At 38.7% G+C, this 26,497-nt stretch overlaps 1 protein-coding gene across 2 annotated transcripts in view; it reads left to right on the top strand.

Annotated features, from left to right (window-relative positions):
- Positions 1-26,497, top strand: part of ASB3 (ankyrin repeat and SOCS box containing 3) — a 77,974-nt gene that overhangs the window by 31,917 nt on the left and 19,560 nt on the right. For both annotated transcript variants that reach the window (XM_070429211.1, XM_070429210.1), the window contains exons 3-6: positions 477-635; positions 18,579-18,691; positions 19,286-19,421; positions 24,063-24,240. In XM_070429211.1, the coding sequence (XP_070285312.1) occupies positions 477-635; positions 18,579-18,691; positions 19,286-19,421; positions 24,063-24,240 (586 nt within the window). The remainder of the gene's footprint in view (positions 1-476; positions 636-18,578; positions 18,692-19,285; positions 19,422-24,062; positions 24,241-26,497) is intronic.

The raw sequence follows: 26,497 nt of genomic DNA, 5'->3' as shown, positions 1-26,497 counted from the left end.
GGCACAAGTGGGGCTGAGGGACACTCCCCCCCACCCCCGCCCGTGCACAAATTTTTGTGCACCGGGCCTCTAGTCCTATATAATAAAAGGCTAATATGCAAATCAACCAAACAGCAGAACGACCGATCGCTATGAGGAGCATTGACCACCAGGGAGCAGACGCTCAATGCAGGAGCTGCCCCCTGGTGGTAAGTGCACTCCCACAGGGGGAGCACCGCTCGAACAGAAGCCTGGTTCATGGCTGGTGAGCACAGCAACAGTGGTGGGAGCCTCTCCTGCCTCCATGGTAGTCGGACATCCCCTGAGGGCTCCCAGACTGCAAAAGGGCACAGGCTGGGCAGAGGGAACCCCTTGAGTGCATGAATCTCGTGCACTGGGCCTCTAGTTGTTTTAATATTTATTGGAGATTTTTTGCTTTTTAATTTCAAGAAATAGAATTGATATCTTCTAGTTGATGGTTTTTTATTTTTTCATAGATTCATCTGAAGACTACATTAGGAGAAAGACTTTTGAGGGCTTCTCTGCATTACATTTTGCTGCACATCGAGGACATTGGAAGATCGTACAGATTCTTTTAGAAGCTGGGGCAGATCCTAATGCAACTACTTTAGAGGAAACCACGCCACTGTTTTTAGGTGAGATATGCTATTTGTGGTACAGATGCAACTTTTTATTTCACTTTTTTTTTGCTAAAGAAACTAAGTTGAAGCCTGCTGGCATGGCTTGAGTGTTGATCTATGAACCAGGAGGTCAGGGCACATGCCAGGTTGCAGACTCAATTCTTAGTGTGGGATGTGCAGGAGGCAGCCGGTTGATTTTCTATCATTGATGTTTTTATCTCTCTCTCATTCTCCCTTTCTCTCTGAAATCAATAAAAATATTTTTAAAAAGAAACTAAGCTTAGTTCCTCTTATTCCCACAAACTGTATACCTAAAGTATGTTCTTTGGCAGATGTTATACTGCTATTCTTTGATTCAGAAATCAAAAAGGTATTTTTAAAGGTTTCCCCCTCATTTTACATCCTTGGGTGATAGCCTCTGGAAATATCTTTAAATGTATATTTAAAGTTGTAAAATCTGTTCTGAATTGTCATCATCATTGTTGTTCTCGATTTTGGTTTGAAGACCAGGCAGAATATTTTATGTTTGCTTTTTTGCTTTTTATTAGTGTTAAGATGTTAAGAAGATTTTATGGAAGAAATTTCCAGCTAATCTTTTCTTTTTGAAGAATTTTTTTTTTAATTGATTTCAGAGAGGAAGGGAAAGGGAGAGAGAGATAGAAATATCAATGATGAGAGAGAATCATTGATCGGTTGCCTCCTGCACGGGATCGAGCCCGCAACCTGGGCATGTGCTCTGACTGGAATTGAACTGTGACCTCCTGGTTTATAGGTCAATGCTCAACCACTGAGTCATGCCTGCTGGGCTCCAGCTAATCTTTTAATGCCAGTGAATTTGTTGCCTATGGATCACTATTCAGACTTCTTCAATTATGGACTATTTTTATTTTTATTATGGACTATTTTTTAATTCCTTGAGGACAAAAGCCAAATTCTGAAGGGTACACTTTCAATACCTGTCTTTTTCTCCCCCTCTTCCTCCCTTCGATCCTATTTGTGTTTAGGGACATTTTGGCACATACAAGTTTAGTGGAACATGAGAAAATTAAGAGAATAAAACTTTTGTTTAGAATCAGTGTATTTGGACTATTTTTAATCCTGGCACATGTAATTTGTATGTTCATTTATTTACTGAATGCTTCAATTTACTCACTTATAAAATGGGAATAATAGTACATAACTACTCTTTATTGGGATGATAATAAAATAAGATGTCTTTGAGAGTAGTTTTTTCTTTGTGAATTTAAAAATATAATTCTTAAAAGTTTATGTAAACTTTATTATTTTTAGTGTATAGTTCTATGGTTTTGATGTTTGCATAAAATTGTGTAATGGCAACAACAATCAAGACCCCGAACAATTCCATCATCCCCCCCAAATTCTATCATGCTGCCTATTTTTAATTACTCTTTCCTGCCCTCCCATTACCCTTGACAACCACTGATCTGTTTTGATCCCTGTAGTTTGCTTTTTTTGCAGAATGTCATTAATATATATGTACATGTAATCTTCTAGACTAACTTCTTTTTCTTAGCATAATGCTTTTGAGATTCACATTGTTGCATATATCACTAATTTATTCCTTTTTATTGCTAAGTAATGTTCCATTATATGAATATGCCACAGTTTACCCACTTACTAGGTGTTAGACATTTGAATTATTTTCAGTGTTTGATGATTATGAATAAATTGCTACAAACATTTGAATGCAGGTTTTGTCTGAATATAAGTATTTCTCTTGGGTTAATGCTTAGGATTGTTTGGTCATGTGGTCAGTGAATGTTTAACTTTGGAAAAAATTTGGAAGTTTCTTATAAAGTGACTATCATTTTGCATTCATTTTGGTAATGTTTGAGAGTTTCAGTTGCCCCACATTTTCTTCAACACTTGGTATTGACACATTTTTCTTTTTTGCTTTTACATATTAGCTATTTTAAGAGATTTAATTTAGTGGTATCTCATTATAGTTTTAATTTGCATTTTTCTTGATTGCTAATGGTATTGAGCATTTTTTCATGTGATTATTTGCTATTTTCCCTCCCCCCCATTAGTTTTGTTTAGAAGTTTTGTTTTGCAATAATGTCAAATTTACAGAAATCCTATATAATAAAAGGCTAATATGCAAATTATCCCCTTGACTGGGAGTTCGACCAGGAGTTCGACCAGGGGGTGGGGCTGGCCAGCCAACCTCCCGAGTCCTCCCCTTAGCCGGGCTGGCCTTATCGGCTCCAATTGGCCGGATCTAACCCATACACGAATTTGTGCACCAGGCCAGTAGTGTTCAATAACAGTGCTAAGGATTCTTAGATACTTTTCGCCCAAATTTTGTTCTTTTGCCACATTCAACTTTATCATTTTATTTTGCTCTATACTATTTATCTATATAATATTTAACCCTGTGAGATTAAACTGTAGATATAATTCTCTACCCATAAATACTTCAATGTACACTTCCTAAAAACAATGAAATTCTCTTATGTAATTGCCATGATCAAAATCAGGAAGTTAACATTTTGATACAGTATTGTTTAATCAATAGATCTTATTCAGTTTTTCCAGTTATTCCACTAATGTCCTTTATAGCAAAATAATAATAATTATTATTTTTGTTCAGGATCCTATCCATGATCACTTGTTACATTTAGTTGTTTTGTATCTTTAGCCTACTGTAATTTGAAACAGTTTTTCAGTCTTTATCTTATACTAGAGGCCTGGTGCACAAATTCGTGCACCAATAGGGTCCCTCGGCCTGGCCTGTGGGATTGGGCCGGAACCGACTTTCCGACATCCCCCGAGGGGTCATGGATTGTGAGAGGGCACATGCCAGGTCGAGGGACCCCACTGGGGAGGGACGTGGAACATTGGCCAGCTGGGGAGGGACCGCGGGTGGGCTCCAGGGCGTGTCTAGCTCTCTTGCTCAGTCCCAATCGGCCAGACCCCAGCAGCAAGCTAACCTACTGGTCAGAGCATCTGCCCCCTAGTGGTCAGCGCACATCATAGCGAGTGGTTGAGCAGCCTTAGCATATCAGGCTTTGATTGGTTGAAAGGCCGACTGGTTGACCTGATACTTAGCATAGTAGGCTTTTATTATATAGGATGATTTTAAAATTTTTCAAGAGTTTGGGCCAATTTATTTTGTAGAATGTCTTTGAGTTTGGGTTTTCTGATGTTTTTTCTTGATAAAGTTCAGGTTATGCATTTCTGGCAGGAATACCACAGAAGTGAAATGGTATCTTAGTGCATCTTATCAGGAAAAATATGACCCAGAACTGGTAATGTTAATATATAAAAGTATTTTGAATATGTGAAATGTATCATTATGAAGATGTTTCATAGATGCCTTGATGTTATATGGTTGAGTTCTCCACAGGAGAGATTGCTTTTTTATATAAAGTTTCTTTCTTTTCCACATCACATCCAGCCTGCTTTGGATATTATGTACAACTACATAGTAAGCTTTCACTGAGGCCAAGTTTTGTGCAACCTCTATACTAGTTGTTGTCTTCACTGCAGCGAAGTGAGCAAAATGAATTAAGTCTTGTAAAAAGAGATAAATTTAAAGTGTTCAAGTTATTAAAAGAGGGAAGAATAAGTCACCCTGGATAACAGAGCAAGATATCATGTGCCTCTAGAGCAGGAATGGGGAACCTTTTTTCTGCCAAGGGCCATTTGGATATTTATAACATTCACAGGCCATACAAAATTATCATCTTAAAAATTAGCCTGCTATATTTGGTCAAACATTTAATTAATCTCACCCCTAATGCCTTGGCAAGGCCAGACCAAATGATTTTGCAGGCCTTATACGGCTTGTGTGCTGGACATTCCCCTCCCCTGCTTTAGAGTGTTGTATTAACTGTAACAATAACATTTATTAAGCATAATGTATACCAATTTCTTTGTCAGGTGTTTTACATGAATTACCTCATGTAATTGATTTTTAGAGAGAGGAAGGGGGAGGGAGAGAGAGAGAGACACTGATGTGAGTGTGAAACACCTATTGGCTGCCTCCTGCACACCCCCTACCGGGGATCACCCAGCTTGTGCACTGACCAGGAATTGGCCAGGGCAGCTCATTTAATTTTCACCATGATTCTATGAGATATGTATTGTTATTATTTCCATTTTTACAGATGGAAGAAATTGTAAAAACACTGTATTTAGGATCAGAAAAGCTGTATTTGAGTCTTTATCCTTTATATATTAGTTAGAATAGCATTTCCTGAATTGATTCATTGAGCTGTAAGTAGATGTTCATTGACAAAAGGGCTTTTTATGAACATGTGTTTGGAAGATGCTGTGTACTATATTCCCTAGTGTAGGAAAACAAAAAAAAATTAGCTGTATAGTTTAATGTGTACACCCAGTCTGAAGTATCCTCTGCACTTTGTTACCTTATTTTAGTATTTTCAGAGCTCTTATCACTGACTGCAGTTATTTGATTAGCTTTTTTGTTTATTGACTGTCCCTTCCACTAGAAAGAATGTTCCATAAGAGCCAGCATTTTATTTATCTTATTTGTTGTCATACCCCTTAAAATCACATCAGTGCCTGGTATGTGGCAGGCATTCAGTAAATTATTTGTTGAGTGAAAGAATGAAGGTCTTTGAAGTGGCCTCTTATAAAACAACACTTGTTTTAACTTTAACCCAGCATTTTGAAATGTATTTGACGGTAATCTTTTTCTTTGTGGAACATAAAGAACAGTAATATTTTATAGGACTACTTGAGAAATGCTAGTTTGGCCACATAGTTTCAAAATATAATAGTCCCATTTATGAAATTTAGTATTGTGATTACTTATGTAGGTATTTGAAGAAAATCAGAAATGCAGTTTTTAGTGATTTATCCTACCTAATAAAGAGGGAATATGCTAATTGACCCTCACACCATCGCAAATGGTGGCGCCCACAGCCAATAAGGAGGGAATATGCTAATTGACTGCCCCATTCTCAAAGATGGCGGTGCCCACAGCCACAAGATGGCTGGCAGGGGAGGGCAGTTGGCGATCAGGCCAGCAGAAAAGGGCAGTTGGGGGCGACCATGCCAGCAGGGAAGGGCAGTTGGGGGGGACCGGGCCTGAAGGGGAGGGTAGTTGGGGGGAACTGGGCCTGCAGGGGAGGGGAGTTGGGGGGGGACTGGGCCTACAGGGGAGGGCAGTTGGGGGGGGACTGGGCCTGTAGGGGAGGGCAGTTGCCGGAGACCGGGCCTGCAGGGGAGGGTAGTTGGGGGGCACTGGGCCTGCAGGGGAGGATAGTTGGGGGGGGGGGGACCAGGCCTGCAGGGGAGGGAAGTTGGAGGTAACCAGGCTGGCAGGGGAGGGCAGTTAGGGGTGACCGAGCCTGCAGGGGAGGGTATTTGGGGGGGACCGGGCCTGCAGGGGAGGGCAGTTGGGGGGGACCGGGCCTGCAGGGGAGGGCAGTTAGGAGCAACCAGTCTGGTAAGGGAGGACAGTTAGGGGTGACCAGGCAGGCAGAGGAGGGCAGTTAGGGGTGACCAGGCCGGCAGGGGAGGGCAGTTCGGGGCAATTGGACCAGCAGGGGAGCAGTTAGGCGTCAATCAGGCTGGCAGAGGAGTGGTTAGGGGGTGATCAGGCTGGCAGGCAGAAGCGGTGAGGGGCAATCAGGCAGTCAGGCAGGCGAGCGGTTGGGAGCCAGCAGTCCTGGATTGTGAGAGGGATGTCCGACTGCCTGTTTAGGCCCGATCCCTGTGGGGCAGTTGGACATCCCCCGAGGGGTCCCAGATTGGAGAGGGTGCAGGCTAGGCTGAGGGACACCCCCCCCCCCCCCCGTGCACGAATTTCATGCACTGGGCCTCTAGTATTTCATAATATAGTTAGCTTGCAATTTTTTTAATGTTAAGGAAGAGTTTTTAAGATAATTCAAACCCACGAATGACCTTTAATCACTTATTTTTAATAATAGGATTTATTTAGTTTTTTTGACATCAATCTTACCATTTTAATTATGTTTTCTACTAGCTAATACAGAAAGTAATTTAACTCAAGTATGGGGTTTAAATCCAAGGAGATTTTGTCCTGTAGTACTTTTACATGCATGAGTGTTGCATCAGTTATATTAGTTTGGAAGTAGAAAATAGTATTTTAAATATATATATTTATACATATACATATCCTATCTAATAAAGAGAGAATATGCTAATTGACCCTCATGCTGCAAAGATTGCAGCACCCTCAGCCAATAAGGAGGGAATATGCTAATTGACTGCCCCACCCTAAAAAATGGCAGCACCCACAGCCAATAAGGAGGGAATGTGCTAATTGACTGCCATGCCCTCAAAGATGGCAGCACCCACAGCCACAAGATGGCGGCACCTGCAGGCACGCAGCAAGGCTGGGCCCGCTTGCCTCCGGAGTCCTCCAGTCCCTTCAGCCCCCCAGCTGCCAGGGCTGCCCGAGGCTCAGCAGCAGCAGAAGTGTGATGGGGGCATTGCCTTCCCCTGATCACCGGGTCGCCTTCTGCCCCTGAGGGCTCCCAGACTGTGAGAGGGGGCAGGCCAGGTTGAGGAACCCCCACTCCAGTGCATGTGTGTATATATATGTATATGTATATGTGTGTATATATGTGTGTGTGTATATATATATATATATATATATATATATATATATATATATAATTGATTTCAGAGAGGAAGGGAGAGGGAAAGAGAGATAGAAATATCAATGATGAGAGAGAATCATGGATTAGATGCCTCCTGCACACCCTCCACTGTGGATGGAGCCTGCTACCTGGGCTTATGCCCTGACCGGGAACTGAACTGTGACCTCCTGGTTCATGGGTCGATGCTCCACCATTGAGCCATGCCGGCCAGGCTATAGGAGTATTTTTCTTTTCTTTTTTTTTTTTTTAAAGAAAAGCACAGTCTTAGCTTTTGTAAGAACATAATGTTAAAGAATGGGCATATGACTCTACTTAGGTGAACTGGGCTCCAGGGTCTGCTTTGCCCGTAAATAATTTGACAAACTTTAGCAACCTGCTTTTCTTACCTGTGTCGTTCTGCCTATTTTAAATAAACATAGTGACCCATCTTTTAATATATAATGGAAGAGAGTCTTTTATTAAAACAAAATTCATACTATTTCATGGTTTGCAACATTCTATAGATGATGATCTCTAGGTGAGGAAGAGTGGCTGGACCAAGTGGACTTAAAATGAGAAAGGGAGACTGTCCATCTAGTATAGCTTCCTTCCCCATCTGTAGTTATCTTTCAAGACTCTTCTTCAGTGAAACTTTGGTGTTTGTTGTCCTCCTTCTCTAGAGGAAGTAATATTTCCGTGCATGTTGTAGCACCTGTCCCGATGGCCCACTTATTACCGAGACTGTTGCTAGGGGCTATAAATATAAAACCAGAGGATCAAGGGATAGAAAATGAGTATAAAACTATGGAAACTTGCCAGATGACTGGGAGAGTCCTTGACATCAGTCATGGGTCATTATAATTAAACCTACTGTTAAATGCGGAGAGTTAAAAGAGTAGTAACTCCACAGTTTATAATGGGAACAGTTTTCCTACAAACAACTCATCAAGATTTTCATAAAAATGAGTTCAGAAGGCAACTCTTTAGTTTGATGGCAGTAAGAAATTAGAAAACCACAAGAAAGGGGAAATTCAGGAAACTGCTCCTTATCTTTCTACTTGAAAATTGTCCTTCTAGAACATCTTTAGCTTAGCATGTAATTTAAAGTTTATATTTTAATAAGGAGCCTGCCCCCTTATTTATTTTGCCCTTGTCTCCTCCTTTTCCCACTCCCTTTCTCTTGCCTCATAAATGCATACATAGTAAATACTGTAAGGATAGATTTATAAAACTGCTTTGGAAATATGAATATTCTTATTTATAAATAAAGCAGATTCTAGGTGAAAATCCAGCTAATTATATATAGAAAATAGGTTTTCTTTTTATTTTGCTATGTATAAAATAACAGTGATAAATTGGAGGTTCAAATCCAATCCAACGTGACTTCATAAAACAATTTCTGTGGGAACTGCACAGCATGCAGTTCTGGCTTTTGATGGATCATTTTTCATTTTTTTTTGAGTCTCTGCTTATTCTGTATAACCTTCAATGTTAAACATAGCAGTACTTTTTAATAAGAACAAAGTGTTTTATAAACAGTGTTATGTGAGGCTGCCTATTTCAATATTTAACTGTAACATGTGTCATACTTCAGCTTACGTGGCATATCCTGTAACTCTGACTCTGCTGATGTATTCCAAAAGTGAACAAACCACCATGTACTTCACTTTTCACTGCTTTTTTCTGGCATCAACAGGCATTTATAGGGTTGTTTTTTGAGGTTTAGCATTCATATATTTAATATCCTATATAATAAAAGCCCAGCGACCATAATGGCAGAATGACCAGAATGACCACTCAACCAGTCACTATGAGGTGCACTGACCACCTCTTGGTCCCAACCCCCCCATCCCTAGCCAGAGTTTTGCTAAGAATGGAGGGTGTGCTTTTATTTCTTCCTTGCTGATTTTGGATTAATTGCTTTTGGATGCTTTCTAAGAAGAGTAAGGGGGAATGCTTACTTTACGCTGCATTAAAATTGAAAGTCATATTTTAAAGTAAACCAAGAATTCTTGATCTCAGTGTTATAATTTAATATTGTAGTGTAAGGTAGAATAACCTAGATGAGCTCTTCCTCAGCCCCTCTCCGCCTATACAGTGTGATCCTTGTTCTCTTTAGGTACCATAGAGGAGTGTTACTCAAAATGTCAGTGTATTGATATAAGGGACTTGAGCCAGAATATATATCAGTGTACTGCTTCCTTCATCAAAGAAGTCTTGTTTCAAGAAAAATGTCAGCTGAACTAAACAGTGTGCTCAGGGACATCATTGATTTACATTCTGGTCTAAACTTCTTACCTCAGTGAAGACTGGTAACAGTTTGCAGATTGACAGCCAGTCTATGAACGATATTGAGTATCACTGCTGTACAATACGTATGTGTGGCAATCAAACTGGATCATTGCATAGCTAATCCAATTGTCTCTTCATTCTTCATAATGATTATTGCTATTGGCCAGTTAATTGTATGTAAAAATCACTGGTTAGAATGACTGAAATAGAAGTGTTGCTCCTATATAAATAGGAGTCCTTGGGATGAAGACTAATTTGCCATGTATTTTTTCTCTGATAGGGATTCCTCAGTGTAATCATTTTTTCCTCTAATTCATAATATGGAGATCAGACCTACGGAGGTGGCTCCTATTAGGAGAATACTGCTATATGAATGCTTTAAAAACGGGAATTGAGTAATTACAGAAAATAGTAGGATTCAATGTTGTAGCTCTAGAATAAGTAAGTTTACTATTGTGCTATCTTAAGTCAAATATTTCTCTTGACTCTGTTGCTGGGGAGACATGGAAAAAAATCAATATATAATAAGATATTGATATGCTTTTTGTGTTTTAAGAACTTTCATGTGATTGATGGATATGTTTTTCTGGATCTGGTTTCTGATGTCTATCTAATTGGCCATTAGACTTTTCTCTGTCAGAAACCATGAGTCATGCCATGTTGTCAGTGGCAGCATGTAGAATTGGATTGGGGTATTCCTGACATCTTTTTTGTTGCATTCCTATTATAATGAATTTCGTGAGGTCATGGTTTTTCCCATCCGAAACATCTTTAAGATTAAGATTATTAGTCCTTGGGCAGACATGAGGTACTTTATAAGAAAGAATGTAACTTTATTATACCATTAGATAAAACTTTTCTAAATATCAATAAAATATTATGTTTCAGGTTAAAGATTCATGGCTGAGATTCATTCTAGGAATCTATCTGAATGTATAGAATGGTTTGAAATTATGTACATATTCTTAATGGAAAAGCCCTACTTTATAATCATTTTGATTACAAACTTCAATTATGAAATGAATAACTGTGGGCAGTCCTACATACCCAGTGACATTCTTTAAATAATTCTACATCCTTTCCAGTCACATTGCCAAAGCGAAGGGTTGCAATTAATGTATTCTGTCAATGGAGTTAGTATAGTACTTGAGTAGTTCTTCTGTCTTAGATATAGGTAAAGCCTTGGAAAAATATAAATCCTGGAGTCACATAGACTAAATCAGCAACACTAGGGAAAAAAATCTCTGTTCATTGCAGTCTAGTTTCTTTTCTAGTGCCACCAGATGTCAGTATAACCACAGGACCCCAAAAGTATTGCAGCAGATAAATGGCTTATGAACATTCTTTTTGCTTCATGAAAGAGGTAGGGAATAAAGTTTTATACGAATTAGGTATACAATGCAAAGATTATTGTTGAATTATGTAGAAAAATGAAGAGCATAATGGAGAATAGAGCTCATATAGAACTTAAAAAAGAAGAGATACAGTTAAACATCCTATATAATAAAAGGCTAGTATGCAAATAGACCAAATGGCGGAACAACTGAACAACCGATCTCTATGATGTGCGCTGACCACCAGGGCGGGCATCGGCAGCAGGTGGCAGAGCACAAAACATGGCGAGCATCGGCTGTGGTGGGATGGTGGAGCAGGTGAGCAAGGGCACCAGACCAAGGTGGGGTGCTGGTTGCTGTCATTGGGGCAAGCCTCTGGTGGTTACAAAAGTTCTTTGTTCCTGCTTGCCACTGTCCTGCCTGGTGCTCGCACCCACTACCAGTGCCGGAGCCACCACTCTCACCCACTGTCGAAGCCTGGTGCCAGCCACGATTGCCCAGCACCATCAGCTGGTGCGAGTGGCAGCTACTGGCCCCGATTGCCCCTCAGGGCTTCTCCACCTCCCCCTGCTCCTGAGGGGTGGTCGGTGCTGGCAGCCGCCTCTCGCACCCGCTGCCGGCGATGGTCTCGCTCACACCCATTGCCAGCACCGGAGCTGCCGCTCACACCCACTGCCAGTGTTGGCTCCGCTCATACCCGCAGCTGGTGCCAGTGTTTGCAGGGCTGGCGCTGTCAGTGCATGGGAGTGGCGGTGGGGGGAGTGGGGGATGTCCGCAGAGGGACTGGGGGCCACAGCAGGAGGGACTGGCGGGGGGGCGCGGAGGCTGGGCCAAGACTCACCCCTGTGCCCACCGCAGCCTCTTGGCCCATAGTTCCTTTCAAGGTGCACGGATTCGTGCACTGGCCCCTAGTTCATATATAAATTAAATGTACTGATGGAATATGTAGGTGATCTCTGACACTCACCAAAACCAGCAACTGAGCTGATGAGCATTCTGTGGTTAAACTGTTCACTACAGCCACAGCAACTATGATGCTTGTCAGTAGAATTACTATCAAAATCTGAGCCTCAAAATGAGTGTGCTTCTAGTTTATAGATGTAAAAGTGTGCTCACTGTGATTTGCATTCGGTACAAAACTTACCTATAGTAGTTCCCTAGAACACAGTCACATTAGGCATTTTTCCAAAAGAGCATTTGGTAGGATAATTACATTTAAAAAATGTATTCTTTAATGAATGCTCTCAATGATCATTGTTTACTATTCCTAGTTAGAGTTATCATTACATATAAGTGATAGGTCTGCCATTTTTTTTTCAGATGAGAATCCTACATTGAGTTCATGCCTAGTCTTCATGTGGCCTTGTGATTACTCAATGTGTTACATGCCTCAACGCAACTGAGTGTTGACTTTGGTTAGAAGTTTTGTGTGGGTCAAAGCCTGTTTCCAGTTTTTAAATTTCTTCTTTAAAAAAATATTTTGTTATGGTATGTTTTCTTCTTTTTAACTCTAATTTAGGGAATGTAAACACTTGTTTCTTCAAAAATATAAAATGTCCCCTAGAAATTATTGCAGGAAATGATGGTCTCATGTCATTCTTGCTATCTTAGACTTGTGTTCTTACACAGGTTTCATCAGTACATAATGACCTGTTGTGAAAGGGGCAGCGTCTGGTTTTTCTTTTCTATTCTCAGCTGGAGTTTTATAGACAATACCTGTTTGGATTGAAGGAAGGAAAGCCTTTCTCCCATCTCTCTGTGTGCCTTCCAAAGTGGGGTATTTTATTTCATTCTTATTCTTTATCCTTGGGTTCTGGTCTCTATTTGTTGCCAGAATAATACCAGATCCTATGATTCTTCTTTCTTTTTATCTCTGGTAATCCATAGTACCTTTCTAGGTTTGTTCTAATTACTCATTTCCTTTCTTTCCTTGCATACTTCCTCAAAGCCATAGGAGCCATAATTAATGGCCTGGTTCCCAGTCTCGGTAGCCAGACATGTATCTTGGAGGTAGATATGCTTAGGATTCTAGGATAAATTCCAATTTAGTTAAAATTTAAACTCTAGACCAGTGCTATTCAATAGAACTTAGAAGTGTCCTATATCTACACTGTTTAATATGATAGTCAATAATCACATGTGGCTCTTGGGTACTTCAAATGTGGCTGGTTTGATTGAGGTACTAAAATTTAAATTTAAATAGCCACATGTGGCTAGTAGCTTCTCTCTTGTGAGTGCAGCTCTCCATACATCCTTAATTGTGCAGTAGTCCTCTTGTGTTTTTGAAGCATTTGTCTCCTCTGCCCTAGCATGCATACTTGGTGGGTTCCATGAAGAGAGACGAGAGAGCAAAAAACCACCAGCTCAGTCAATCAGCTTTGCTCATCAATGGGATGGTAGAAATAGCTGATTTTCCCTCACCTGCAATTGATTAGGTGATCATCAGGGATCTGTACTTGATTCTTTCTTTTGAGGGCTTACCATCTAATTGGGGCTAGTATAATAACCAGAATTTAAGGAAAACTATAAGTGCCATAAGAGGCACAAAGTATTATGAAGGTGAGCCTGTTCCTAATTACTGTTATCTTTCTGTGTTAAGATTCATCCACTTCCTTGTCTCTTTTCCCTTTCCCTGTTTCTTTAGGTTTTAAAGAATTTTTTTTATTAACATACAAATGTGACCTTAAAATAACATTTTAAGAAAGTAGGACAGTGTTCAGTTAGATTTTTATTCTGATATGTTTTTTAAAATTCACACATATACTTCAGGAATATTTCGGATACTCGGTACTATGTGTTTTTGGAATTCCCATTTGAAATTCTCTTCAAAATTGGTGGCAGCTTTTTTTTTTTTTTTTTTTTTTTTTTAAACTTCATGGGCAATTTCAAAAGCATAGAGAAAAGTGTAATAATTTGCCATATACCTAACACCCAACTTCAATACTTATCACTTTCATTTACATAGACTGTGAAGTTATAGCAAGTATAGTGACTTCTTCTAAAGCACCGTAGTTTGCTGATTTTCTGGGATCTGTAAGTCAATATAGCTTTTGGTTTTTGTTTTTAAAATCAAATTTTGGAAAATCCCAGCTATTATTTCTTCAAATATGTATTTTTTCTGTCCCATTCTTATTCTTCCCCTTTTTGGATTACACATATGTTGCACTGTTTGATGTTATCCCATAGGTCTGAACGGTTGATTTCTTCCTTCAGACATTTTTCCTGTCAGTTTTTTAGATTGGATGATTTACGTTCGCTGACTTTTCTGTTTCCTTTTTCAGTTCTAGAATTTTCATTTGGTTCTTTTTTTTTAAAAAAAAAAACTTCATTTCTCCATTGAGATTCTCTATGTTAACCTATCTGTATACCATATATATTAAAAATAAAAAATTTGAACATATTTTCCTTAACATTTTAAAGCATATTTATAACAGCTGCTTTAGTTGATCTGTTCAATCCAATATATGGGCCATCTCGGGGTCAGTTTCGGCTGCCTACTTTCTGACTTGTATATTGGATATTGTAGATAGTATGTTATAGAGACTTGGATTCTCTTACCTTCTCGTGAGAAATGCTGATTTTTACTTTCTTAGTAGGTAGGTCATTTACTGGCTTATCACCTTGAACTTGTTTTTAGGTTTGGTTTTATGCTTTGTTAGACTAGATCCGTGGAGAGCTTAAGATGTTTCCCAAGCCAATTTAACTTGGTGGGACTCAACTCTCAACCTCTGCCTCCTTCCTGATCTTGTCAGGGCTTCTTTTAGGTGTAATTAGAGCAGATCTCGAGTTGGCCTTCTCTGAGATGTGATCCTAACTCCTAGGGCTCTGCCTTCTGGGTGTCTCAGCTGGATGCCCAGGGTATTAATGAGGTTCTGTGATTTCACAGAAGACCTGAATAGAACTTCTAAGAGTTCCATTGTCTCTCAGCACTGTTTGACCTCTAGTTACCTCTGTTTCATTTTGAACCCTTTAGTGGTTCTCTTGTAGGCTTTCATCTTGCCTTACAGATGTGCAGCCCAGATCACAGCCAAGGATTTTTGGAGAACTTCCACACTGGGGGCCTCCTGTCTGCATGGTTCTCTTTTCTCTGGGGCTTTGCTCCACAGATTCCAACTACTTAAACTCTAATCTCTGCCTCCTTAGCTCGGTGGACTGCTGCGCTCCGCTTGGACTATTTCCTCTGCACGAAGTACTCTTCCCTCAACCTTACCCTTGCTCTGCTTAGACTTTAGCTCACTACATATACCATTATCAAGAAATGTCCCCAGGCAGAGAACTGAGGCAATCACAGTGCTCGCCTTATGTGTTTTCCTTCTCTCAGGATCGACCTTCTGCCTGTTGTTTAACGCCAGAAAACATTGTCTCTATATATTTTGTCCACTCTTAACGATAGTTTATGATGGGATGGCTAGTTTAGTACCAATTATGTTGTTATATCCAGCAGTGTAATTCCAAAGCCTATTCAGTTTGGAGAGGGAATTTTTTTTTTTTAATAAAACAATCTTATTTTAGCCCTAACCGGTTTGGCTCAGTGGATAGAGCATCGGCCTGTGGACTCAAGGGTCCCAGGTTCGATTCCAGTTAAGGGCATGTACCTTGGTTGTGGGCACATACCCGGTGGGGAGTGTGCAGGAGGCAGCTGATCGATGTTTCTCTCTCATCGATGTTTCTAACTCTTTATCCCTCTCCCTTCCTCTCTGTAAAAAAAATCAATAAAATGTATTTAAAAAAATCTTATTTTATTTTACCCCCATTCATCCAGTCAACGATTATTTATTGTCTGTCTTCTGTCTATGATTGGCACTGGGCATATAAGGGGGATGAGATACAGTTTCTTTCCTCAAGGAGAATACTTCTTAATGGATTAGATGGCCAACAAATAGTAAGCTTGAGTCTGTTTTTTTAAAAAATAAACTTTTATTGATATATAACGTACGTTGTTATGGTATGGTTCCTCCTCCTCCCTCCAATGTGGTAAATTGTTATATAAGGACAAAGAAGCTTAATCCATCTTTTCCAAAGGGGAGGCTTTGGTAATAGATGCAAGCTCTAAATACGCTTTTGTAAACCACTATTTCTTGATTATTAACCATTAAATTTGTATTATTTTGAAATAATTAGTAAGAGCTATAAAAATGTTATTTACCTGCTCATGTGTTTGTTTCACTAGAGATGCAGAAATCAGATATCTTAATGTATTTATGATATTAAAGTGAAAACAACTTTTGTCTCTGACTTCATAGTGTACTTAATAATCAAAACACATTTTTTCAACTTTCATTTTTATAAGGTCAGGCTAACTCATGAAAAACAAACTTATCTTCATCCTGCTTCATATATCACCACTGACAACCTGATAATCTTCAGCTCAGGGTCTGGCTTTAGAATGATTTTTGCCAGCAATCACTGATAATGATATATGAATTGGATATGAAACAGATTTTCTTCCTTTTCTATTATGACCTCCATCCAAAATTAGATTGACTTTAGATTGATTATAGAAAAATAACAGCTTGAAAAACTGTTGTTTTTTTTCTCTAGTAAAATGCCCTTGGATGTTAACTTAGAAATAAGATTTATTGAACTTCTGCAGTGGTACTTTTTCAGCCATTTTGGTTAAATTTCTGAAACCTCCCAGGATAAGAAAATTCTTCATTAAAGAATTTCTGACAATTCTTATGGAGGAAATAAGTATAAATTCAATATGCAAAATTAAGAGAATATCAATGGCATGTTATTATCTTCAACAATAATGAGTAAATTTATTATTTTATACTTTTAAGTATTTTATTTTGCTATTGTTACATCTGTATTAGCATTTTTCAAGTCTGACCCCTAATCCAAATGTTTAGTGCCTCTCTAATATTTAACTGAGAATTGTTGATTCTTGCCTCCGACTGCAGTAGAAGATACAGAAAAACTATACGCTTGAAGTAAAATAAAAATCTTACTTGTTTTTTTCCCTGTTACCAAGCACATGAAGTCAAACTTTATACACATCTCTCCTCTGTCTTTTTATAGATGCTGATATTTATCCAAACTTAAAATTCTAACAAGTCATTGTAATAGCCTCATTCATACCTATAACATTTACAATATACCTCATTTACTTAATGGTGTATGGTTATGTGTGTAACATTTTATTAAGCACTATATAGCTCTCTTCTGACTTTTTTTTTCTTTGATTAACTCCTCCAGAGTACTGCCACCTTCATAGGAGAAAGTTTTGTGGTAGGTAGCATTCTGGAAAGTTTGGCTCCACTTGTTTGTTCTGTCAACCTAAATAGCATTCCACCTATATTCACTCTCACTAGGTAGGATTTATAAACTGTTACATGTACATGATATTAGACTACACATATCTTGTAATAATGGTAAATTAGGTATATGTAAAATAAAGTAGAACAATTTCCTGCAACTAGTAAAAGGGCACATGATTTTCAGGTATTTAGAGGCATGCACACTATTTCTTCAAAGGATCTACTTTACCAGCAACTTGGGAGCCATTATTATTTTTTAATTTATTTTTTAAATTAAGTGTATTGGGGTGACATTGATTAGTAACATTGCATAGTTTCAAATGTACAATTCAATAATAATACATCATCTGGATATCGCATTATGTGCTCACCACTCAAAGTCTAGTCTCCCTCCTTCACCATAAATTTTGCTCCTTAAACTCTTTATCCTGCCCCCCTCTGGTAACTACCCATCTGTAGACTATCCGTGTTTGTTGCTTTCCGTTTTATATCCTACATATGAGTGAAATCACATGGTTCTTGTCCTTTTCCATCTTATTTATTTTGCTTAGCATGATACTGCCTCAAGATCCATCCATGTTGTTACACATGGCAGTATTTCATCTTTTCTTATTGACTGAGTAGTATTCTGTTGTGTGTATGAACCACATCCTCTTTAATCATTCATCAAAAGATACTTAGGTTGTTTCTATGTCTTGGCTACTGTGCATAATGCTGCAATGAACATAGGAGTTTATATATCCTTACGAATAAACATTTTTAAAATTTTCAGTTAGATCCCAGGAAGAGGATTGCTGGGTCTTATCGTAGCTCTATTCTTAATTTCTGGAGGAACCTCCATACTGTTTTCCAAAGTGGGAGTCATTAGTTTCAGTTACTAGAGTAAAGTGCAGTTCTTTAGCAACACTCTTCAGTTTATCTAGAGTCCCCTTTTAGTTCAAATAAGCAAAGTTTTTCTGTATTTTCAATTTTAACAATATAATTGCTGTTTATGTCAAAAATATCTAAGATGCAGAACTTGCACTATTGCTCCTTCAACTGTCAGTAACTTTTGTCATTTGTGATCAAATGGTAATGATAGGAAATCTTTCAATCCTTGTGAGACTATATCTCCTGACCTGTTCATCCCATTCTCTCCTCAATAGCATTTTAACAAAATGGAAACATATTGTCTTCATTATTAGACAGGATAAATGTTTGCTTCTTGCTTCCATTTACTCTATCTTTTAAAATATAATTGGAAATAATTCGTATGTGCACAGATAGTATGTATATATTAATGGGTTTGGCCTAAGACAATTGTGATAAATGTTTTGGCATTGCATAGGGATTATGTGTTTTGATTTGTTGATAGGAATGGTCACAGCATTGTGAGTTTTGAGGTGAATAAATGATGAGAATATCACCAAAGTGTCCAGCCCTACAAACATGACTTTCTACTGACAGTAATTTTTTTTGACTGCTATATTGCAGCTGTTGAAAATGGACGGATGGATGTGTTAAGGCTGTTGCTTCGATACGGAGCAAATGTTAATGGATCCCATTCTATGTGTGGATGGAATGCCCTGCACCAGGCTACTTTTCAGGTAACTTCTGAATTTATTATTTCATCTTCATGTAAATTGTATGTTTTACCCTTTTAAAATGACAGTTCTATACAATTTTTACTTCCCACTTGTCTGTGATTTATGATGGTTAGTGCAGTACAGAAAAGGCAGTCTAAATGCTAATGATCATTCTGAATAAACCAACTGCTCTAGTAGTATCAGCAGCTTTGGGTGACAGGGATTATCTAAGGTTTCAAATATTGATAGCATAGTTAAGAGACCATCAGAACACTTGGGATATAAGTTGATAAGTAGCAATGACTTATTCTATGTATAGCAATGTATTTAGAAACTACGATAGCTCCTTAGTGTTTGGGCTAGCAAGCTATTTTTGCAGGATTTTATAAGGATTATAATTCCTAGAGATCAGTGTTTCGTCTATTAATGTTTAATGGGTTTGTGAAGGTATAGAATAATCTGATAGTTTAAGACTTCCTTCCCATCCAACTTTCTAAAAAAAGGTTTTCCTTTATAGAGGATAAAAAACAAACTGAACAAAACACAACAATAAGAAAAGAGATACCTTCTATTTTCTTTGTTTTCTCTTATTTAAAATATGAATCTGTGCTTTAGGAAAATACTGAGATCATAAAATTGCTTCTTAAAAGAGGAGCAAGCAAGGAATGCCAGGATGACTTTGGAATCACGCCTTTATTTGTGGCTGCTCAGTATGGCAAGCTAGGAAGTTTGAGCATACTTATTTCATCAGGTAAGATTAATCCATTAGCATTTGCACTTTAAAGATCACGAGTTTTAATAGTATGTCTTCCTAAGAGGAAGAATTCTTGACCAGATGCAAATCAGGTTGTGAAATTTATGGTTTTATGTTAGTGGTAAATAAGAGTACATACAAGTTTGTTTATTTATTTATTTATTTATTTATTTATTTTTATTTTTGTTAATCCTCACCCAAGGATATTTTTTTAAAAAAAGAGAGAATGGGGGCGGGGAGAGGGAGAAACATTGATGTATAGAGAGACACATCAATTGGTTGCCTCCTGCATGTGCCCCCATTGAAGCTGGGATCGAACCTGGAACTGGGTACGTGCCCTTGACTGGGAATTGAACCCGAGACCCTTCAGTGCATGTCCGATGCTCCAACCACTGAGAAACACTGGCCAGGGCTACAAGTTGATTTATAAGCCTGATTACTTAGTGTCTATTACTAACATAATGCAATGTACAGTTTCTAATTTATCTGAGGAGGAACATAATGATCTATCACTGAAGCAGGTTTATTGGAAGCTGAATCATGGGGCTGTCCTTTCTTATAGGGACCTGAGCAGTTACAACTTCCTACGGTAGAAGACTATATTAATATTAATTTATTATATAGCTATTTTGTATATTAAGCCTTTGAGTTGTATGTTTTGATCAATTGTATGATTATTTAAATGGGTTTATTTCTATGTATGTTTATACTTTATTGTGTTAATAGCAACATAAACCTGCTGAAGGTTTCTCCTTGATAACCATTATACATTCAGCATTGTCAGAGAAGATGGAGTTGGGGTGGCATTCTTACTCTGTGTGACACTTCTGTGACCAGAAACATTTGTTATGTATGGCTTTTACATTTCTCCAAATACCACTTATGCCCTCAAGCGTGCTAACCTGACAAAGCACCATAGTTAGAGCACAAGGGAAATACACCAGTTTTGCCATCAGGCAAATTAAAAAGTTTTAAAAAAAATTACATTAAATATAAATGTTAAAAATACCTTGTGCTTTTCATATACCTCCTGTAATACCTTGGCTTTTAATAAATTACCTCCAAATATACAAAAAAAAGCTTATTTATTTTTATTTTTTATCCATTTTTATTTTTATTTTTCAGAGAAAAAGAGAGAGGAAGAGAGAGATAGAAACATCAATGATGAGAGAGAATCATTGATCGGCCGCCTCCTGCACGCCCCATACTGGGGCTCGAGCCTGCAACCCGGGCATGTGTCCTCAACTGGACTTGAACCCAGGACCCATCAGTCCACAGGCAGATGCTCTATTCACTGAGCAAAACTGGCTAGGGCACAAAGCTTATTTAGACATGAATTTTAACTGTGTGTTTTCTTATTTGTATTTTCTCTTTACAAATCTTCAAATACTCAAGTTGAAGTAGGAAACAAAATAAATATTCATTTAGTGCCAAATTAAGGTATCTGTTACAGATATGAATCTATAAATCTTATAGTTGAAGGGAATCTCCAAAATCATTTTTAAAATTTTTTTTCTATCACCATTTATCCCCTCTATGCCCTCTTCCACCTCCACTCACCCCACTCCACCCCACCCCACCATCACCACACTGTTGTCCATGTCCATGAGTTCTCTCCACCCCCTACCCTAATCATTTATGTAAACATGTGTTTTTAGATTAAGAATTCCAGGCCCTGAGTGTGTAAGTGTCTTGCCCAAGATCTAGAAAGCATTTCTTGGCAGAATTAGGACTTGGACCCAGCCCTTCTGACTCTCATTTTCCTTCTTCTTCTACATGTTCTTTCTGAGGATTGTCCTGCTCATTTTATGGCTCCCAGTCCCATAAATTCCATTATTAGTGTATAACTAAGATTTAGAATAAAATAGGTTAAACTGCACCTTAATGATTTTCCTCATGCCAAGCCTGTCTCCTAGGTTGCTAAGCACCTATTGTTTTGCTTTGTTCTTTTTTTCTTCTCTTTGAGTAGTTATGAACAGCAAGTTGAAAGGGTATGTAAGTATGTTTATAATATAACTATTTATGTTTCTAACCCCTTAATATGACTTTTCTTTTAGTGAATTGTGGGCCATTTTTTCTAAGTTTTCTACCTATAATCTCACAGGGACTGGTTCCTTATTTTTCCTGACACTTTGAAATTGTCAATCAAAATGAAACATTGCTTAAAAAACAAAGTTAAGTAGGCTTCTTTCTTGACTTAGTCTTTTCTCAGTAATGGTATCCACTGCTTTCTGAGGCTGACAGTAGGTTTAGCATCACCTTGTATTAAGATTCTACTTGTCTACACATGTTGAATGTTCAGTGGAAATTTCTGAAGGTTTCATAAATTCATGTATGTTTTGCATAGTTTTTACCTATCTCATGGCCTTAGTTTATTAAAGGTGAATTTATGGATAAAAAATAGTTCTTTTCCCTTTGATAATAATGGTTTTCCCACTGAGATACATTTCAGAAATTTAAAAATTCTCACTATTATGTAATAATATCATAGGTAGCATATTTAACATGTTAATTGTCAATAATGAGAAAAGTTTGGGGAAGTGGCTATTTTCAAAACCTCTACAAATATTGAGATCACTTTCAACTTCATATCTTTATATACTGGTATCTAAATAATCTATTAGATTTATGCTTTTTAAAAATCAGCTCAGGCCCTGATGGGTTTGGCTCAGTGGATAGAGCGTCAGCCTGTGGACTGAAAGGTCCCAGGTTCGATTCCAGTCAAGGGCATGTACCTTGGTTGCGGGCACATCCCCAGTAGGGGGTGTGCAGGAGGCAGCTGATCAATATTTCTCTCTCATCGATGTTTCTAGCTCTCTATCCCCCTCCCTACCTCTCTGTAAAAAATCAATAAAATATGTTTTAAAAAAAATCAGCTCAGAAAATCATTTAAAAAGATCTTTTTATTGTAGGCTCTGACATGCATTGGTCATGAAGAAAGAGAATATAATAGTCAATATTAGTTTTAAGGCATAGCCTTAAATTCTACTGGAATTTTTAAAGAAAAATATGTTTTTATTGATTTCAGAGAGAAGAAGGGAGAGGGAGAGAGATATAGAAACAACAATGATGAGAGAAAATCATTGATGGGCTACCTCCTGCACACCTCCTACTGGGAATCAAGCCCGAAACCTGGGCATGTTCCCTGACTAGGAAATGAACTGTGACCTCATGGTTCATGGTTGGTAATCAACATTAAGCCACACTGGCTGGGCAATTTTTTTTTAAAAATAAAGCTTAGCCTGAATTGATTAGTGACATCTACAAAGGCTCATAATTTAGGTTTTTCTCTTATCTTTTTCAACAATTATCAGAAATATTATCCATATTTGATGGTTTGCCTTTTACCTTTTTAAATGATTATTTATTGGAACCACAGAGTGCTTGTTGGAGGAGGAATTGAGATGAAATGAATCCTTTGCTAAGAATTTTGTTTTAATGTAAAAATGAATTCTAAACTATTAATAACTTGTTTTCTTGCCAAAATAAAAGCAAAAACAATTTACATGATTACCAACAAGTTAGGTAAATGAATCCTATATAATAAAGAGGTAATATGCAAATTGACCATCACTCCAACACACAAGATGGCCGCCCCCGTGTGGTCAAAGATGGCTGCCACAAGATGGCCAGCAGGGGAGGGCAGGTGTGGGTGAGCAGGACTGCAGGAGAGGGCAGTTGGGGGTGATCAGGCCTGCAGGGGAGGGCAGTTAGGGGTGACCAGGCCGGCAGAGGAGGGCATTTGGTGGAGACCAGGCCTGCAGGGGAGGGCAGTTGGGGGCGACCAAACTGGCAGGGGAGGGCAGTTAGGGGCAACCAGGCCTGCAGGGGAGGATAGTTCGGGGTGACCAGGCCAGCAGGGGAGGGCAGTTAGGGGCAATTGGGCCAGCAGGGGAGGAGTTAGGCGTTGATCAGGCTGGCAGGGGAGTGGTTAGAGGGTGATCAGGCTGGCAGGCAGGCGAGCAGTTGGGAGCCAGCAGTCCTGGATTATGAGAGGGATGTCCGACTGCTTGTTTAGGCCCGATCCCACAGGGGTCCCAGATTGGAGAGGGTGCAGGCTGGGCTGAGAGACACACGGTCATGAGGGACACATGAATTTCATGCACTGGGCCTCTAGTATGTTTATAAAACAGTATCCACTGAGAGGAGGAAACTAGTTGTACAGTTGATCCTTAAACATTGTGGGGATTGAGGGCTCTAACTTCTCTCTATGCACAGTTGAAAGTCTGCATATAACTTTGGCTCTCTCAAAACTTACTACTAATAGCCTACTGTTGGCCGACAACCTAAATGATAATATTAACTGTTGATTAATACATCTTTCTTCTTTTATGTATTATATATACAGTATCCTTACAATAAACTAAGCTAGAGAAAGGAAATGCTATTAAAATCAAAAGAGAAAATACATTGCCCATACAGTATTGTATTTATTGATATTGTGGCATTATGTCATCTGTTTATAAGATGGAAAAAAATCTGCATGTAATTGGACTCGAACAGTTCAAACCTGTTTTGTTCAAAGGTCATCTGTACTATGAAACCCTTTTAGGGAAGCTGCTTTGAAATTTATGTTTATTATATTCTTTTTTACCCCATAAATGAGGATCATCTGTTAAATGTTTTATTTTGTATTAGGTGCAAATGTCAATTGTCAAGCCTTGGATAAAGCTACCCCCTTATTCATTGCTGCTCAAGAAGGCCACACAGAATGTGTGGAGCTTTTGCTGTCCAGTGGGGCAGATCCTAATCTCTACTGTAACGAAGACAGTTGGCAGTTACCTATTCATGCAGCTGCACAAATGGGCCATACAGAGTAAGTGTTAAAAATGGAAAATACAAATGATCTCATGATTAGAAGGTAATAAGGAATGTGTCTTCTGGGCCAGACCTATTACCTCCAGACAAAATCCTTGCTATTCTCTTCTCTACCAAACTGCTAATTGACTATGTCCACCCCCCACATCTGATCCCCATGCCATCCCCAATTCCTCTTAATCATGTGTAAGACAGGCACAGTGGCTGGAAACGGGGCGACCCAGCAGCTTTCTCAGAGTGTCATGTCTTCCCCTTGATTTCGCAAGCCCATACTCTTCTGCTCTTCTTTAGTTTTATCCAAGGCATCTTTAGTTGACTATCTGATAGCTTTATTCAATGTACTTAGCTTATCTCCTTGATCCCAGAAAGCTTTTGAGTTTGTGACCTCTCTTGGAGTCCAGTAGTTCTTTTGTTTGTTCATGACAGTTCTCCCATCTTGAACCCTTTGATTAGACTTCTGTTTATCTAATCTCAGGTCCAAACCAGTACTTTTTCCTACTTATATTACTCTTCTTGGTAACCAGAAGTTCTCATGAAATATGGGGTATTTTCTGGAGAGAGACTAAAATATGGTTGGAACTCTCTGAAATTGGGGTTCCAGGAATCTTGGAAGCTAATCATCTGGTTATACAGCCAGCAGCTAAATATAAACTGGCACTGAATGGATTTTTAAAATATATGCTTAAAGTCTTTAGAGTCATAATTCTACAAGTATAACTTCATAGTTATTGTTAGTATTATTTAATTTAAAAAACAATAGTGAAATTGTTTGTTTGCATAGAACATATTGTGCAATTTGGTTATTATGCCACTAGGTGGCATGGTATTTTACCATTTCCTTAAAGATATTTGTAGGCATGTTTGTGCCTCCTCTAAGAGTGTTTTTCCAACCCATTTAAAAAAATTAAACACATTAAGTTTAAAACATTTAAAGATTTTAACACAGTATTTAGGTTTTTAAAATTTGGTATTTTTCTTAATTCTTGATTGTTTATTTAAACATACATCTTAGGTACAATTATATTCTGAGCTTTAAATTGATACCAAAACTCTTTTGGGAATTTGTCCTCATTTATTCTCAAATTTGAGAATTCTATTTGTCACTGATGATTTCCTCCATAGAATACCTGTAAGATAAGTTCTATGATGTAGTAAGTTCTTCAATACTATTATCATCTTGGGCCTACCTTACATAAGGAAAAGTATCAGAGAGAAAGAATGCACTTTGGCATAGCCCTGACTTTCTTTCCCCACAAAGAGAGAGGATTTACTGGCTTTCATGATTTCTAGTTTCATTTTTAATTTAGAAAAGTAGACTAGTTCTTTATCTCCAGTTGACTGCTGGAGGTAAGTTTACAGCAATCTAAAAACTTCTGTTTTAATGATTTCCTTTATTTTCTGCTTATCAACCATTTTCTTTATAAATCTGCCTCAGTATTTAAAGAGCTCATATTCTTTTTCAGCGAATAGGAGGTTTTAGCAGAACATCCTGATGAAAATACTATTCATTTCATGTTACTTGCCATTTAAACAAATTCTTATTAAATAGAAAAATAAAACTTTAGTTTGTACTTTAAGAAGGAAAAAATGTCTTGATACAAGTTTATATTTGCTATAATAAAGTTTGAAATAATTGATTAGATCATAAAATATCTATATATATAAAAAGCCCGAGTGACCAAATGACTGAACAACTGAATGACCGAACGACTGGTCAACTGGTCTCTATGATGCACACTGACCACCAGGGGGCAGATGCTCAACGCAGGAGCTTCTCCCTGGTGGTCAGTGCGCTCCCACAGCAGGAGTGCCGCTCAGCTGACTGACCCATCCTGGCGGCCCACCAGCCTGGCGGCAGCCACTCACTCCCGCAGTAGTCCTGCAGATCCAATCTCCGGGCCAGGCACTCACAGACCGCCAGCCTCCTGGAAGTTGGCCTCTTCCAGGAGGCTGGTGGCCGCTTCCCCTCCACAGACACTCTGCAAGGAAGAAACAATATAAAAGCAGCCACCAGGTGGTTCCTGACAACTGGCATGAATGTCAGCAGGACGGATCTGGATTCCAGGCTGGCAAGGGTGTCCCACTGCCGGCCCGGAGGGCAGTTGCGTCTAGGCCCCCTCGACTCCCCTTGGGACGTAGAGCTCACGGCTGGCTAGCGCCACTTTGGGGGCATGAGCCTCTCTTGATCGGGACTGATTGGGCATGAGCCTGCGGCACGTGCAGCGGGGCCGGGATGAGTGGGAGCAGCAGGCAGG

Source organism: Myotis yumanensis, unplaced genomic scaffold, assembly GCF_028538775.1.
Source record: "Myotis yumanensis isolate MYYU_CA2020_CCGP unplaced genomic scaffold, mMyoYum1.0.hap1 SCAF_11, whole genome shotgun sequence".
NCBI lineage: Eukaryota > Metazoa > Chordata > Mammalia > Chiroptera > Vespertilionidae > Myotis > Myotis yumanensis.
The sequence above is the reverse complement of the archived record's forward strand: the minus strand, read 5'-3'. Positions and strand labels throughout refer to the sequence as shown.